Raw genomic sequence first — 18,452 nt, 5'->3', positions numbered from 1 at the left:
TTTAATGTATTACTAGTTTAATTATTAAAAACCCATATACTGACGATTGGCTTGGACTCCACCCCACTTACATTACGAGTCACTGAGATGTCTGATCTATAGCTACAAGCTTTAAATTTAGAAACTAAATTTATCATAAGGATAGGATAATGTTTTCATGGCCAGAGACTATTTTTCCTTGAATTATAAGGCGTGATAACCTTATTGAAAATTGATAGGTCAACAGTGGTTTGCTGGACATACCACTGTTTGATTTGCAGTAATTTACAGTAAGAGATCACAATAATTGATATGAAGAATGTAATATTGACATATTAATGAGTAAGTTACAGTGCCCTGTGATTATTTATTGGTATAGGCAATTAAGCTATTTTTCATAATCAATCAAATTTAATGTAACTGTCATCTGAGATATAAATTAATCATATTCCTGATTAATTATTCAAATTCCCTATATATCATTTGAGTTAATTATTCTGTAAAACTCATTGTTGTTACAAACTGTTGCTGAAGGGATTCTTTTTACTTTCTACTCCATGGCGTTCTGTTCCGGGATGGAGAGAGGGTAGATACGGCCTTCAGGTAGAGTGACTCCAGGTAGCAGGTCGATGGCGCAGTCCCATGGCCGATGAGGTGGTAACTTGGTAGCAAACTGCTTGTTGAACACATCCTGGAATGCCCTGTACTCAGCAGGAATCTCTACTTGATGCTGGTGTAACACAGGTTAAATGAAGTTAATTATTTTATTTAGACAATTTAGTTATATGATTGTCCCTTAATAAAAGTTGAAAAGTGATGTATTATTAGAGCTGTAGTCAAGTCCGGCTTTGTCGAGTCCAAGTCAAGTCCAAGTCCAGGATTAGTCGAGACCGAGTCAAGACCGAGTCCAAAGAGGTTCGAGTCCAAGTCAAGTCCAAGTCCAAAAGTTTCGAGTCCAAGTCCAAGACCGAGTCCAAATGAGTGAAAAAAGGGTCCTATTCAAGAGCACATACTTAACTACTGATAATGTTTGTGATGGGAGAGAAAGCATATCTCCTATTCTAAGAAAATCATTTTACATTATTATTTGTAATGATCAAAAAGCATGTGCAAAGTAACAACTCTGTAGGACAGGGGTCTCCAAACTACATCCTGGATGGCCAATGTCCTGAAAAGTTTAGCTCCAACTGGCCTTAAAACACCTGGAAGATTAGTGTGTCTAGTAAGAGCTTGATTAAGTTCAAGTGTGTATAATTAGGGTTAAAGCTAACAGGGGCGTTAAACAAGATCCTGGGCCCTATGCATAGGCAGTCCTGATGGGCCCCCATGCCCCCCACCCATGAAAATATCCAGGTAAAATAAAATATATTTCAGATTCATACTTTTCAAGGGCCCTCTCTTCCTTTGGGGCCTTGCTAATGAGTACTGGTTTTACCCCCAGTCCGACCCTGGGAGCTAAACTTGGATAAACAAACAAAGTTTGGAACTGTAAGGTCAAATAATTTTTATGTACTTTATTTTTTGTTGACATTATATCTGTGGTCAAAAATGTATATGACTATGCCTAATTGGCACAGTGCACAGACACACGCAAAGCTCGGGATATGACAAATGCACGCAGCAAGGCTAGAATGGATACGTTTGGCTCTACTGGGCATGCGCACATAAATACAGCAATTTTTGTCATACTGTGCTAGTGTTTGCATAGACTAGTCCAGCACTGTCGGAAACAATCGACTACTCCAGCATGTATTAACCATAATGCATACAAAGTGTTTGCAAGTACGACGTGAATTTTAGAATTACAATATTGCGTGGAGCTGTTACTATATGACCTTATCTATGTTGCATGTAAAAATAAAATAGGCCTATGTAATGTAATAATTAGGGTTGTGCCTGAAGCCGAATACCTTATTCGGAATGGCACGGATAATGGCTTAAAAAACGAATAACGGACAAGGAATAATTCTGCCTGAATACTCGGCTGAAGCTAACACAGTCTGGTGTTTGCTAGATAACAGGTGAGCCAGGGCATCAGCGCCAGAAGTGAATGAATGTAAACTTTATGAGTGAAAAGAGCGCAAATCAAACACCGCATTGTTGTCGCCTCTCTGTGCATCTCTCAGAAATCAGAGCGTTGCAAGAGTAATTTTACCTATAATAATACATCATAGCTACACGTTATATTATTTGTATATATTTAAAAGGCAAATATTGAAAGCTTAGGCTACCATGATACGAATGAATGGAATAAGCACAGCGCGCTCACCAATCAAACAGCCGCGCTGCGCATCTCAGTCTCTCAAAAACCAAATCAGTTCTCTCTCAAAAGTAGGCTAATAATCAACATAGATATGGATACATTGTCTACTTGTCCTACATGTTTGCATCTTTATGTTTTGCTGGTTTGCGCGGCACACACACATCTGTTTAGTGAAGTCGACTATACATTATAGACTCGCTCAAAGTGTTCTGCGTAATGAGAATGTGTGCATTGAATGGATTCAGTCGTGTTCAAATGATCACTATGACACGTTTGTCATGACATCTCTCTGCTTGCATGATAAATATTATTTTAGAAATTAATAATTAATTCAGTTTAACACGACATACTTGTTCAGTGATAACTACGAAAAAATATATAAAAAGTCATAACAGTCTTATCAAGTAACTGTAGGCTACGATGTTGTATCCGAATGCAGATAGGAAAAATTTTGTGATTGTTACAGATACAAATACTGGCTGTTACATGAAAATGTAAATATGTAATGTCATATATAAAGTTTTTAAAATTTACATATTTAATTGTTGCATAAGGCTATACATTAATACGCGTTTATTGATTAAAAAAAAAGGCTATCTAGGTGTAGACGTAAATAAAACACAATCTAACAGGTAGAAAATTAAATTAGAAACATCTAAACTTTTCAGGTCGCAGTAAGTGCACCACTGGTCATGCACATCCTTTCCCGGAACAATACTGAAAGCTAAGGCAAGATGGAGAAACAGACGATCATAGTTGTACAAGGATAGTCATTTTTTAAATGAATCTATTAGCAGAGCTACTGCAAGTGATTTTAAGTGCTGGAATTCCAATTATTCTTTGCTGAAACTTCTGCGTCATCATGGAGAGCGGGTCATGGTTGCCCAGCAACAGCAGACGCCACTGGAGCACGAGCGCAGATTACAGAGTGCTTTGGAAATAAGGAGAGCGGCGCGCCTAGCGTTTTCCACACGTTTTCAGTCGCGACATCATGCAAATGTGGTTTTGTTTTGAAGGAGACATTTTTTATTTTATTTTTTTTTGCTGGACTCGGTCGAGACCAACTAGAAGACTTGGCGAGTCCAATGGCCAAGTCCGAGACAAGTCCGAGTGCAAATTCAACGAGTCCGAGACAAGTCCGAGACGACAGAAAAATGTCTCGAGTCCGGACTCGAGTCCAAGACCGGACTCGAGTACTACAGCCCTATGTATTATAAAAAGAAAAAAAAATGATTTAACTCAAACAGTTGACGTTTTAAGTTATTACTATTTGATTGGTGATTGACCAATGAGCGAGCGTCATCACGCGCTGTGTGTGTGTGTGGTTGGACGCGCCTGCGTAACGAGAAGAGAGCTGAGCATAGAGGAGAGAAGACGCGAGTCGATCTCTGCGATCAAAACTAGAAGTATATAATTGAAGAAAAGTAGAAAACCTTTATTTGATAAATTTAATACCAAGCAGCGTATGGAGAAGCCGAGTGAATGTTGTTGAGTCACATTTCACTCCAGGCTTATAGTGAATCGTGTGGGTATTCATCGTTCACCAACGCCATTGCTGGCCGACGCGTGCTTGGGTGAAAGCAAAAGACGCTAAATATAGAGGTAAATGATTAATATAGGATTAAAAGTTCTTGTGAAAAATTAATATTGATATGTTCTATCGTTTAATTGTACTATTTCACTCTAAATGAGTATAAGTGTGGTCATAGTGAACCTCGTGGTTATTCCTCCATTTCAGTTCACCGGCGCCATTATTGGTCACATGCGCCTGTGTGAGGAAGACAGATAGGATTGTTCTAGAGGTAAATTAGTGTGATATATGATGTCTTGAAACACATATTTGTGTGTTAATTGTTTATTTTGATTGTTTCGATCTTTGATGTGAAATTATTTCTGAAATCACTAAATGAATGGTCTGGTCTGTGATCAGGCCAGGTTTTTTTTGTCCCTTTCTTTTTTTTTTTTTTTTTTTTTCTTGTATTTCTATTTTTTTTTTCCTTGGTTCTGGATTGTGATCTTCTGCGATATCCTGTGAAATTCACGTTTGATGGCGAGCCACCCGAATCTGCTACAGAGAGGAAAAGACTACAATTCATAAAGAAGGGGACCATATCCTTTCTTTCATTCTCCAGTCTTGCTTTAAGTAAGACAATTCCTATTAGAGACTATTGAATACTTTTTTTTTTTGAGATTGACAAATACAAGGATTGACAAGAAACTGATCCATGCTTTGAATAGCATTGAACACTCTTGATGGTGTATGGTTACCCATAGCCATAAGTTGATTGAAATTGATATGTGATATATTTTGAGAAAGGTGTTTTAAAAGAGAAAAAAAAGACACCACTCCTTTATTGAGTATTTTTGTTTATTTTATTTTATTTCTTTTTTTGACATTTAATTTACCAGTCTGTACAATACTTTTCTGTTTTCTGGGGTAAAAGAAGAGTGCACTCTCGAGGGGATTTTCATGCTTGAGATTTGTATCATTGCCTGATATTGTATTTAACCTGATTATAATTCTCACTGGAAATCTAATTACATACCAGTTTGCATCTAACTTGTGTTGTCTGTTGTTTCTCATTACAACCCGCTACCTCTTTTACGACTCTTAAAATCTTATGATAAACCTATTTGCACCAACAGCAATTCATTTAATTAATTATTTGTTAAATTCTTTAAACACCTGTTACAATGGACTTCTGAACTCTCAACTGAAGTCGAACAAACTGGAAGCTTGGGTTTTTGCACTGAAGACGAAGAAGAGGGAGGAAATAGGGCTCTCGGGTTCCTCTTGACCGGAGCTAGATAGGTATGAGTACAGTTTTCGCCCCAACGAAGGACCTCCCCGGATTTCCTGTCAATGGTGGGTTGATGTTGGACCAACCAGGGGCGTCCCAGGATGAGCTCAGCAGTAGACTCCTCTAGCACCAAGAATGAGATGTCCTCTGTGTGTAAACAGCCAATGCGGAGCATTAATGTGGGAGAAACATGACTGATTCGACCTCGATCCAGCGGCTTTCCTTGAATGGCTTGGATTCTGAGTTCTTGATAACTGTGGTGCTTGCGGATGTTCAGTTTTTAGAGGAGCTGGGTTGAAATGAAGTTCCCCGCTGAACCGGAGTCGAGGAGGGCTTGCGCTGAGACACAGACATGAGAGGTTAACAGATGAACCATGGTACGGTTTAAGGATTCAACTTTAAGAGGGATCTGAATGGAGCTTACCGCTGAACGTTGAGGTCGAACAGGGCAGGAGCAGATGAGATGATTGTCGCCCCCGCAGTACAGACAAAGGTGAAGCTGGATGCGACGCTGACGCTCTGAAGGAGTGAGATGGGTGTAGTCCACTTTCATGGGTTTGTCACTTTAAATGGATTGTCACAGGCAGATAAGCATTGAGATACTCTAATGGTTTTTTGAATAAGGTTCTCAATTCCCATTGAGCCATCATAAACTTCCAGCAGCTGACGGATGTTTGAATTCAGGCCATGGCGGAAAGCAGTAATCAGAACAGATTAGTTCCAACCACAGGATGCCGCCAGGGTGCGAAACTGGAGAGCATATGTGCTGACAAAAGAATTCCCTTGACGGAGATTGTAAAGCTGATCATGAACTGAGAGATCTGAAACTGCTTGGCCAAAGACTTTCCTAAAATGAGAAATGAAACCTGACAGGGACTTTAACACTTGAAAATTTGAATTCCAGAGAGATTGTGCCCATTGGAGGGCTCTGCCAGATAGTAGAGATAATCAAGGCCACCCAGGCAGAATCGTCTGTAAACTGATGCACTTGCATTTGGAAATATAATGAAACCTGAAGCAAAAAAAACGCTGCAATCCTCCGCCTCACCACTGAATGGCACTGGTCGGACCATGGGACTCGCAGAGGCAGCTGGCGAAGCAGCGGGTGTTTGCGGAAGTTGGTGTTGGCGTGCAGAGTGAAGGATTGCTTCGGGATGGTGGGTGGGTTGTCCGGTAAAGATGAAAGGATTGACTGGCACACTGAACTAGTTCAGCAAACGGGTCTTGAGACGGATTCCCCACAGGTTCCGTAGAATTCTGCATCTTAGGTCTGGTCTTCTGTCACGGATGAGACAGGAGGCAGACAAGGTGGTAAGTCTAATAGCTTTATTAACAGAATGCTCCGAACCAGATGCAGAATATGAGAGCGAACAGGATGATATGAACCAATGTCGACTTAACTGAAGAGTCTAGATCACAGGAAGTGGGTGAGGGATCACAGAAGGAGGACTGAAGACAGAGGAAGACTGGACGATCTTTGGGAGATGACTGATGAGTTGCGGATTCTCAGGTGAGTGTATAAATAGAGTCTGTATGCCATGAAATGACGAGACCAGACGAAGACTGAAGGGTGAGAGTGGGTATATAAAGATGAGCAGTGATGAAGGATAGCAGATGACGGTGATGAGGATGAAGAGATGCAGGTGATGATAATTAATATTCAGGGGATAACGAGCGAGTAGGAGGAGGGAGTGATGATGAGGATGGTGTTGATGGTGGAATCCTGACAGCATGCTTTCAAAGTCTCCCAAAGAAGGGAGGCTGAGATCCCTGGAGTTCTGTTGGTAGTAAGAAAAAAGTCAATTCGATTAGAAAAACAACTTAACAAAATCCTCATTAGATGGCAAGCACGTATTGAGACGCCACGGGGGGCACATATGTTTGCACTCCTGTATGAATAACTCCAGTGTGGTCAAAGCATAATCTGATATTAGAATATCATCATAAGAGCAAGACTGAACAGAATAGAGAAAATGGTTGTCCAGGAGATAATAATCAATACGACAAAATAAGTGATGTGAGAGAAAAAAAGAATACATTTTACCAGACGGATTAAGAAAGCGGCATGGATCAGAGACCGAGAACTCATCCATAAAAGATAAAATTGTCTTAGAAGACTTTGAGGGCACTCCTTGTCAAGTAGAAGAACGATCTAATAGAGGTGAAGAACTTTGCTATGTTTAATAGGCTGATTTAAATCATTACAGTTCCAGCTAAAAAAAATTGAATCATGTCCCTGAATGTCGTGCTGCATGCTATTCAAGTATTAATGCACACTGCAACATGGAATATATGAATGTAACAGTCACAGAAATAAATAAAACATGGGCGACCTGACAAACTAAAAGACAAAACACACAGCGAGAGAAAAAGAGAGAACTCCTCAGTGTTGTAGTCGAGACCAGCTCATTCGAGTCAGAGTCCAGATCGAGTCCAGAGATGGTCGAGTCCGAGTCAAGACCGAGTTCAGAAAGGGTCGAGTCCGAGTCAAGACCGAGTTCAGAAAGGGTCGAGTCCGAGTCAAGACCGAGACCAGAGAGATTGGGTCTGAGACAAGACCTAAAGAAATCTTCAAGAGTATGTAAAATGTATGATGGAAACAATAAAGGGTAAAAGGGCCACATAGTATGTGGTGTAAAGGTAATTTTATTAGAATTATGAATTGTTACTTGTCAATATTAAGTGCTCATTTTCACATAACATCGTTGTACCACTATACACATCCATATAACCTTTCTAGTACACATAACATTACTGTACGACTCTATATTGTAATTCCACATAACACTTAAGGTACAAGTAACATCACTGTACCACTATACCTGTAAATGTTCAACTGTAACAGCTTTTACATAACTTTTAACCCTGAAGCTTAACTAATGACTGCTAATATCCTGAAAATGTCTTGGATTATGTGCACTTTAGATGTTGTGAAGATTAAAGATGGGCATAATTACTTTTCAAAAAAAATAAGTGAGGAGACCATCCTGCTACCCAACCGAGCACGATGTGGTCTCATGATCAATCCACCCAGACTAAAATCTCTCTCTATTGGTGCAGAGGAAGTGGGGACTGACAAAAGGTACCATTTCATCACTTTCTGTAACAGCAATGGATAATCTAATGCTAATTTCACTGGATGGTGGGTTTTAATGCAGGGTAAAATACACACTAGTCTAAGTTTTTTTTAGTTACGGAGGGCATACACACAAGAGCCGACTGACTGTCCAAGAAAATTTCATGCAAAAGTGTGTATGTGCCAGGGGAAGAAAGCTGGTTGAAATGCCATATAAGTTCAATGCCTTCTGTCAGACATTTTTTTTTTTTGGGGGGGGGGGATGTTTAGTGTTGAGACAGTCAGTCTGTGTCTGTATTCATTATATAATTTAATTAAACAATATTTGTTTTTTTCTGTGACCATTTTGTCCTACTTTGTAAAAATAACACAGCTGAGAGAAATAATGTAGCAATGTGGCTTTCTGGAAATCGGGATCACTACGGGCGGATGGCAGGAGGGTAACTTAGGCCGGTGACACACTGCCCAGCCAACATTCTATCATGGGGCCATGTGGGCCCCATATGGGCTGTAAATATGGGGCCTACATGGGTTTGTCCATGGGTTCCATGTGGGCCCTATCTGAATTAACCCATATGAATCCCATATGGGGCCTGACTGGGGCTAAATGGGCAACACATATAAGACCCATACTGGTCCCACTTATGACCCATCCAACAAAATAAAGGTGGGGCCTGACTGGGGCTAATGTGGGGCCCAAATGGAAAACACATATAAGACCCATATTTGTCCCACATATGACCCAGCCAACACAACAACTGTGGGGCCATTGTGAGCCCCACATGACTTTAAACATGGGACCTAGATGGGTTTGTCCATGGGTTCCATGTGGGCCCTGTAACGAATTAGCCCATATAAACGTCATATAGAACCTAAGTGGGGGCCAACTGGGCAACATTCATAATCATACATCTGCTTGACTATTCCACTGGACATTCATCTACAAAAAATAAATAAAATAATTACATGAAAGCAGCAATTTAAAAGTTCAGTATATCAAGTACTTTATTATAATTCAGACATTTTCAATAAAAGTTTTTGTAAAGTGTTAAACACCAACATTACCATTTATTTTAATACAGGGTGATACCATCCCAACAGCTGGTTTTACATAACCAAACGTATGTAACATTTAAAATATATATATATAAACATATACACACACGTGTGTGTGTGTATAATATATATATATATATATATATATATATATATATATATATATATATATAGACACACACACACACACATTACAGACCAAAGGTTTGGACACACCTCATTCAAAGAGTTTTCTTTATTTTCATGACTATGAAAATTGTAGAGTCACACTGAAGGCATCAAGGGCTATTTGAGCAAGAAGGAGAGTGATGGTGGTGCTGCTCCAGATGACCTGGCCTCCACAGTCACCGGACCTGAACCCAATCGAGATGGTTTAGGGGTGAGCTGGACCGCAGACAGAAGGCAAAAGGGCCAACAAGTGCTAAGCATCTCTCGGGGAACTCCTTCAAGACTGTTGAAGACCATTTCAGGTGACTACCTCTTGAAGCTCATCAAGAGAATGCCAAGAGTGTGCAAAGCAGTAATCAAAGCAAAAGGTGCTACTTTGAAGAACCTACAATATGACATATTTTCAGTTGTTTCACACTTTTTTGTTATGTATATAATTCCACATGTGTTAATTCACATGTGTAAATTGTGTGAATCTACAATTTTCATAGTCCTGAAAATAAAGAAAACTCTTTGAATGAGAAGGTGTGTCCAAACTTTTGGTCAGTACTGTGTATATATATATATATATATATATATATAAAAAACTTTTTAAAAACAATTCTGTCTGTTCACCCAAACTTCTGATGCTTCCAAACAGTAATAAGATTTAAAAAGAGATTTTTCTGAAAATTCATGAATAGACTTTATATGGAGAGACAGAAATATCTTAATTTCATTAATAACATCACTTGTGTTTCAAAGATGAATGAAAGTCTTATGGGGTTTAAAGCAGTGGTTTCAAACCCCTGGAGGGCCACAGCCCTGCGTATTTTAGTTACAACCATGTTCCAACACACATTACATCTAGTTTTAAAATAATCCTGAAGGGTTTGTTTAGCTGGATCAGGTACTTTTAAAGGGGGGGTGAAATGCTCGTTTTCACTCAATATCCTGTTAATCTTGAGTACCTATAGAGTAGTACTGCATCCTTCATAACTCCAAAAAGTCTTTAGTTTTATTATATTCATAAGAGAAAGATAGTCTGTACCGATTTTTCCCGGAAAAACACGATCGCCTAGAGGCGTGACGTGTGGGCGGAGCTAAAGAATCACGAGTGCCAGTAGGCTTTTGCGTCGAGAGCGTTTGGAAGCTGTGACATTACCCAGAGATCTGCCTTGACATTGCCTTGAGGAAAAAAACATCATCCAAAATAAACCATGGCTAACAGTCAGATTCAGCCGTTTATTTATGATCCAGAATCAGATCCAGAGGCTAAAACTGAAAGAGAGCAGCAGGAGCAACGACTCGCTTCGAGCGGGGCTCGAACCCGGGTCTCCGATGGGAGGCGGACGCACTAACAAGGAGGCAGAGATATTTGAAGCAGTTTTACTCACCGCCTGCGGTTCCAACACATGATCGTGACCCTTTTTCGCTGGGATTGCATCATCCTTAAGAAATAAACGATACGCAAATCCGGCGTCAAACTGGCCCTTGTTTGTAAAACAAGAATCTTCGAAATGCAGGGAACAAACACAAAAACTTGCACAACTCCGTTGATGCTCTGTAAAAATAAACTCCGTCCACTGGTCCCTTAATGCTGTTTTTTCTTTGGTAATCTGTGCAGGGTTGTCTTGCCCTGGCAACCAAAAACACTCCTCCTTTTGTGACATTTCGCGACGCTCTCGCTCTGATCAGTGATTGTCTGTGCACAGCCTCTCTCTGCTCTGCTATACGGGAGCGCGCGCTCTTCCGGGAGAAGTGCCCTCAGGACCCATATAAGGAAATTCCGCTCCATCTAACATCACACAGAGCCATACTCGAAAAAAACTTTCCGAAACTTGTGACAAACCGGAAGGAGTATTTTTGGAACAGAAATACTCCTTCAAACGTACAACTTAATTTTTGAAACTTTGTCCATGTTTAGCATGGGAATCCAACTCTTTAACAGTGTAAAAAACTCAGTATGCATGAAATAGCATTTCACCCCCCCCCCTTTAATTAGGGTTGGAGCCAAGTTCTGCCCTCCAGAATCAGAGTTGGTTTAAATCAATAGAAGAGAGAGAAAAGATTTTTATATGTTGGGTGAACAATCCCTTTTAAACACTTAAAACCTCAACGACAACATAAACCACAAAAACTGTTCAACTTACAATACAGTATTAAAATACTTGGTCTCAACAATTTGTATGGATGGACACAAAACTGATCACAGTGCTGTGACCTGATTGCTCTCTTTACGCCCGTCTCTAGCCCCCGTGAACCATTTTGAGAGTCCCTTTTTTGAGAGTCTTTCTGGTCACTGCGCTCTTCTTCAGTCCACCTATAAAAACAAAAGTTTACACATTTAATCATGAAATGTCCAGCTTCAAACTTGGTTGACATTTTATTTTATAGTGTCCCTGTCACAGTGTAGGTGTACATATAACTACTTAGTAATTAACAACATTTTACTTACTACAGCATTAAAATGTTAGTTCTCCCCAAAATGAATATTGTAATTTACTCACTCTCATGCTGTCCCAAACCCATAAAACTTGTTCGTCTTCTAAACAATTGATTCACCTTCTGTCCCTCCACTGAAATTAATTTTTTTGTAGGTTTGTACTGACAGGAGGCTAAGTATATGATGAATGAACTAAATGAACTAAATTAATGTGCAGTTTATTTCAAAAATATGTAAAATGTAACAAACACTGTAAAATAGTGTTACCCATATGTTAATATTTACTGCTGTAGATAAGAGAATAACTAAACCAAATAGTAAAAAACGGATGCTTTACACACATTACAAGCTTTAGCGAGATATAACTTGGATGATCCAATCAAGATTTTTAGACATGTATAGAAGGCCTGAAATTAATTACTCTCTTAGGTGACTCTTGTGAGAGGGATGAGGGGGCATTTTATTTTTTTGACATTTTAAAATATATACATTTATCTCACCTAAATGTTTAATGTTGACATTCATGAAATGGTTGCACAATAGCTTACAGACAGCACAAGCCTGATTTCATAAGCTGTATGTGAGGCAATGTTACACCAGGTTCACGCATTCACGCATAAGAGACACCAGACTTTAAGTTCACCTTGACAAAGTCCATTGCAGTGCCTGGGTCCTCAAAGTTGTGTGTAGCTCCACTGGGAAGAGTGATCTTCAAAATCGCGGGAAACCTCAATACAAACTTTACTCCAGGACACGAATGTAACAGACGTTTAACGTCTGTGAATGCAGCACATTTCTTTGCAAATGATGAAGTATAGACAGGAAAGAGAAACAGTCTTTTGCCTTGGTGGAGAAAAGGGGCCTCACTGGCCTAATGTAAAATGTCATTCCTCATATGAAAAAAGTGCACATAAATCACAAAGAGTTGGGGTGGTTTACCAACACTGTGCTTGGATCGGAGAGTACGATGAGCCCGATCGATGTTTGAATGCCTTGACTACATACATTTTTTTATTACCTTTCTGAACATGTATAGTATACTGTCCACACACACTTTCAATGGAGGGACAGAAGGCTCTAACACTAAATCTTAAATATCTTAAACTGTGTTCTGAAGATGAACGGAGGTCTTACAGGTTTGGAATGACATGAGTCATAAATGACATAATTTTCCTTTTTTGGGTGAACTAACCCTTTAATCCAAGAAAATGAAAGACAGAAAATCACTTACTGCTCTTGACTGAACTACTTTGTAGTTTTAACAAGATTTAATCCACAGCAAACCTAAAATTATTCCGACACCAGATATAATTTTTTTTTACATTTTTTATTAGTGGGCGCAGGACACTATAGTTCATTTATGTAAGTGAGTAGGCTATAGCAAAATAAAGCAAACTGTGAAGTATTATACCCCAAAATTCTTCATACTGTAGACTACCAGTGAAATTGAATTGGTCAACAAAGTATTGATAGTTGGCATACTAACAGTTGTCTGAAGTTAAACCTTTTTATCAAAGTTTTCTGGAATTAAGAAGACAAATTTCTTCTGACAGTTTAACTCTTCTATTTTTTGTTCTATTTTATTACCATGTTCTAAACTTTAGCAAATAAACTATGTCAATGTGAGAAATGTTGAAGGTATCTGAATACATTTTGGTTTGACTGTATATTTTATTTTACACTGAAGACTATTGCTATTTTACATTTGATTATTCAGATTCTGTACTGACACTTACACCTACATTAAACAAGCGTAAACAATGTGTAAATAGCACAAAATAAATAAATAGAATGAACATGGAAATTAAACAATTTCATACATATATATATATATATATATATATATATATATATATATATATTTTTTTTTTTTTTTTTTTTTTTTTTTTTTCTTTATCATTTCTGCAATGATAAAATGGATAGCATCGAAATATAATAAAAAATGTAGAATCTACATAATCTTGTAATTCAACTTCAATCATCCCACCTAAAGAAAAACTGCAGTGCTTTACAACTATGAAAACTATAACCTACCACTTAATCTAAACCAACAATATGTTCACTGTACAGAAATAGCACTTGTTAAAGGGGTCATTTGATGCAATTTCAAATTGTCCTTTCTCTTTGGAGTATTACAAGCTCTTGGTGCATAAAGAAGATCTGTAAAATTGATCTGTAAAGAGATATTCTTTATACAAGTTAAGAGTCAACCACACCCTCCTAAAATGGCTCGTTCTAACATGCCCCAACATGTCTATGTCACGATGTGGGAAGATTTGCATAACACCACCCAAATGTTAACAAAGAAAAAAGGCGTATTTTATTCTCGTTGCAGCCGGCGCCATGTTATGGAAGAGACACTATGTTTTGTTGTAAAAGTAAAATTACTTTGTTTCACCTTCCAAAAGAGGACATAACTAGAAATCAGTGGTTAAGTTGTATTTACAACACTGTTACAGAACAGTTCAACCCAAATATTTAGATTTGTGCTTATAGAGGATAAGGACTGTTTCCTGCACCAGTAGCCTACAATGCGTCTATGGCACAAAGGCTGTTTCTATAAACTGAGGCAGTTCCAACTTTGAAAGGACAATGTTGCGCTTCTCACTCACAGTCTGTAAGTAACGTTACATTTTTTTATATTCAATAATTTGCCAGTGATGATTCAAATGCGAGTTTTGAGCAGTGCAGAGTAGGCTTACATATTTTCAATATAAAAAGTGATTGTGGACTGGATATTTTTGTACCTTTTATCACAGTCTTGGGCATGTCAAAGATTAGTTACAAGATTGGCTTTGATGCATTGTTAGTTTTTGTGCAGCATTAGATTTTAATTTTTCTCCCTCATTTGTTGTTGCTGGCTGTTTTTGCTCCATTGACTTTCATTATAACAACATTTTTTGGTTGCAAAGCCATGACACCATATAATCATGCATTCTTGATTGTTTGTGGTTTTCCCAGTTAGGCCTGTGCAAAAAAAAGGCTTAGTTTTTGGCTTGTATATAGAGTTATATGGAGTATAACAGCAAATTGTAGTGTTTGTGTGTATGTGAGATTCTTGATTGTTGGTGGTTTTCCCTGTTGGGAAGAGATACATTTTTTTTATTTATTTTTTTTTACAGTTAATCACTAGATCACTAGACCATTAACCCTTTGCTGATGAACGTGTCAGGGTGGGGAAGTTGTTTCTCTCCAAAGCGTAAGTGTTGTTGTATTGAGTTGTAATCTGTATTAGTCCTCTGCTGAAAACTTTACTTGTGCATAACTTAACGCAGAACGGTGTTATTAATGCATAGTTATTTTATTTAGAGGTGAGAAAGGTGCTCCATATAGACCCTTTGTGCTTCCAGTGTAAAGCATTCAAGTGAGTGTTCACATTTATTGATTGTAAAATTGTTTAACAGTGTTTCACTAGAGTGAAATGGTTTCATTGTTCTAATGTCATGTGTTTCAAACGTTAAGGAAAAGTTTTATATTTTGTCCCTTTATCATCCACAGAGGGAAATCAAGTCAGCATAGGCAGTGTTAACGTGCTAGAGCGGAGATGAGCTGTAAGTTTGAATCATCAAATTAGTCCTATGAGTACTGATTTAGTAAAGTAATGTTGACTGCATATTAAATTGTGCATATGTGTTTGTAATGTATTAGGGACATCTAAAAATGCAACTTCTAATTTCCTTTGCATGTACTTTTCATGTAACTTGGGTAGCCTTATTTGGTTTGACAATTTTGTTTTGTTGATTGCTGTTACACCTGTGTTTTTATTTGTTTTCCAGCATGAAAGGCCACTACAGTTGTCTATGTTAGCTGGTTATTGTGAATGTGAGAAAAGAGACACCCTCATTTCTTTATGAGGATCAAACTCTATTGTTCTCTGTGGCTGTATTTAAGTTTTAATTTCTCTGTCTAAATTCCACAAATTTGCATACTTAATGCTGCGCTGTTTCAAGTACAGTCTGGAATAAAAGACCCTGTTTAAATTCTTGATCCTGTGTACAGTTTCACCAATTCATATCCCGGGCAACACATACACGCGCACACACACACACACACACACACACACAAACACACACACACACAAACACACACACACACACACACATATACACGCACACATACACAAACACGCACACACACACACACACACACACACACACACATATATATATATATATATATATATGTATGTATGTATATGTATATATATATGCACTAGATGATAGATGCAGAAATGTCCTTGAAAGAAATTTATACACTGACATAAATAATTTCTTAACGTTCACATAAACAAATCCATAATCCTTGGACTTATTATAGCACTACCCAGTGGATTGGATTGGTGTTCTCTTCTCTGAGTATCAATTGGGATTTGGAATCATTACATCAATTTGGAGTCTTTGCTATTTACAACTTCTGAAACTTTAGGGTGTAACAATAAAATACATTCAAATAAAATAGCCAAACAACAGTTGAGGATTCAATGTGCCAACCACGATTGGCATATGAAGACACAATAAAAGGAAGCACAGTCCCTGTCCTTTCTCAGAGGTTCCTGTCCTGCATACATATTGGCATGGAAAAGAGGACTGCGTCACTGCTGCATCTACTGCTCTTGGTGTATGGGGTCTGTGTTCCAGTTTCAGCACAAGTATGCAGACTGCTTGGTCAGCCTGTCCTCCCTCTACTTTCTGCACAAAAAGATATCAATATTGGGGCAGTTTTATCATTCCACAGAAGTGCTCTGTTAAAGATGCATACCTTCACTTCTGAACCAGAACAAACAACATGTGGCAGGTCTGTATGAAAACAACTCTTTAGAACTGACATAAGACATTATTTAAAAACAACCTAATAAATAATTCTGATGATCTTGCAAGAATTAAAGACAACAAACTGATTCTCTATTTCCACAGCTTCAACTTGCGTGGGTTTAAATTTGCTCAGACACTGATTTTTGCTATAGAGGAGATAAATAATAGCACACACCTGTTACCTGGTATTTCTTTGGGCTATAGTATATATGATTCATGTAGCTCTATAGCTCAAACTATTCTTTCAAGCATGTCTTTGATGAATGGTTATAAACTGACTTTGAGTGATACATCCTGCTCTAGACCACCAGCTGTTTATGCCATTGTTGGAGAGTCAAACTCGTCTCCCACCATAGCACTGGCTTCAGTAGTTGGTCCTTTCAGCATACCTGTTGTAAGAACTCTTACTTATTTGCTCTTTGATAACATGTTGAATCAGCGTATGATGAAGCACAGGAACATGCACCATTTGTAAATGATTTGAATTAAAATGAATAGCAATTGTTTTAAATATATAAAGCAATGTTTAGATTGTAGCATTTGTAATGTTTATGAAACTGTTATTTGTATAGTAATGATAAAAAGGGGTTATGTTTCTTGTAGATCAGTCATTTTGCCACATGTGCTTGTCTGAGTGACAAAAAAAGATATCCATCCTTCTTCAGAACAATACCCAGTGATTATTACCAAAGCAGAGCACTGGCTCAGCTTGTAAAGTACTTTGGCTGGACCTGGGTTGGGACAGTCAGGAGTCGTGGAGACTATGGTAATTACGGCATTGCAGCATTTGAGGAGGCTGCAAAAGAAGAGGGGGTATGTATTGAATACTCCGAGGCCATATTAAGCACCGATCCAAAAGAGCAGTTTCTGAAGACACTAGAAGTGATAAAGAAGGGCACTGCCAGGGTGGTGGTTGCTTTTGTTGCATTAGGAGATTTTGTTCCCCTCCTGAAAGTAATGGTTCAACAAAACATCACAGGGCTTCAGTGGGTTGGGAGTGAATCCTGGATCACTTCTCGAACTCTTGCTGAAACAAAGGACTACAGTTTCCTATCTGGAGCTGTGGGTTTTGCTATAGCAAATGCCAAACTTACTGGCTTGCGCAATTTCCTAGTGAATGTGCACCCTGATCAAGAACCAAACAATGAAATTTTAAAAGAATTCTGGGAAACAACTTTTCAGTGCTCTTTCAGGACCACGGGTAGTAGTGCCTGCAGTGGCTCAGAGAAACTGGCAGAGCTGCAAAATGAATATACTGATGAATCAGAGTTACGAATTGCAAATAAAGTGTACACTGCTGTGTACGCTGTAGCATATACACTACATAACATATTAGAAGACTTCAGATACTCCACAAACAGTAGCATAAAAATAAAACACACACCACAAAAGGTATATAATATAAGATAAAAAACAAAAACAAAAAAAACCTTATAGTAGAAAATCATTCTGAATCTAATTATGTTTCTGGTCTTTCCTCTCAGATGTTGGCTTATATGAGGGATGTAAGATTCACTGTTAAAACAGGTGAAGAGATTTTCTTTGATGCAAGTGGTGATCCAGTGGCAAGATATGACCTGGTGAACTGGCAGCCTGCTGGGAATGGAGGTCTGCAGTTTGTGCATGTGGGAGTGTATGACAGCTCACTGTCTTCAGAACAACATCTTAGGATCAATCAGGAGCGTGTATTATGGGCAAAAAACACTAGACAGGTACATCAATATTATATAATGTATCATAAGTGGGCATGTTAAATAAACGTTTAATTGTGAAAAGAACAACAACTAAAGAACAGTTAAAAAGTATGTATGAAATATGTATAAAACAATTGTATAAAAGCATAAAAAAGTATAAAAGTAATAACAGCAATTAT

The 18,452-nt window shown here is 38.3% G+C and overlaps 1 protein-coding gene and 1 long non-coding RNA gene across 3 annotated transcripts; both read left to right on the top strand.

Moving 5' to 3' along the window:
* The first annotated feature begins 3,486 nt into the window (after positions 1 to 3,486).
* Positions 3,487 to 4,798, top strand: LOC113118532 (uncharacterized). Of its 2 annotated transcripts, XR_003294332.1 has the most exons (3): positions 3,487 to 3,844; positions 3,981 to 4,044; positions 4,173 to 4,206. It is a non-coding gene; the product is annotated as an uncharacterized LOC113118532 (long non-coding RNA). The 2 variants fall into 2 exon arrangements; XR_003294331.1 differs by having other exon boundaries at positions 3,981 to 4,798.
* Positions 4,799 to 6,097: 1,299 nt separating this feature from the next.
* LOC113118020 (vomeronasal type-2 receptor 1-like) lies at positions 6,098 to 17,992 on the top strand. Its single transcript, XM_026286873.1, has 5 exons — positions 6,098 to 6,216; positions 6,312 to 6,354; positions 6,450 to 6,553; positions 16,883 to 16,973; positions 17,183 to 17,992. The coding sequence occupies exons 1-5, from the start codon at positions 6,098 to 6,100 to the stop codon at positions 17,987 to 17,989; spliced, it is 1,164 nt and encodes a 387-aa protein (XP_026142658.1). The 3' UTR covers positions 17,990 to 17,992.
* The last annotated feature ends 460 nt before the right edge of the window (positions 17,993 to 18,452 follow it).

The sequence above is a fragment of the Carassius auratus genome, chromosome 18 (genome assembly GCF_003368295.1).
Source record: "Carassius auratus strain Wakin chromosome 18, ASM336829v1, whole genome shotgun sequence".
NCBI classification, from domain to species: domain Eukaryota; kingdom Metazoa; phylum Chordata; class Actinopteri; order Cypriniformes; family Cyprinidae; genus Carassius; species Carassius auratus.
This window is presented reverse-complemented; position numbering and strand designations above follow the sequence as displayed.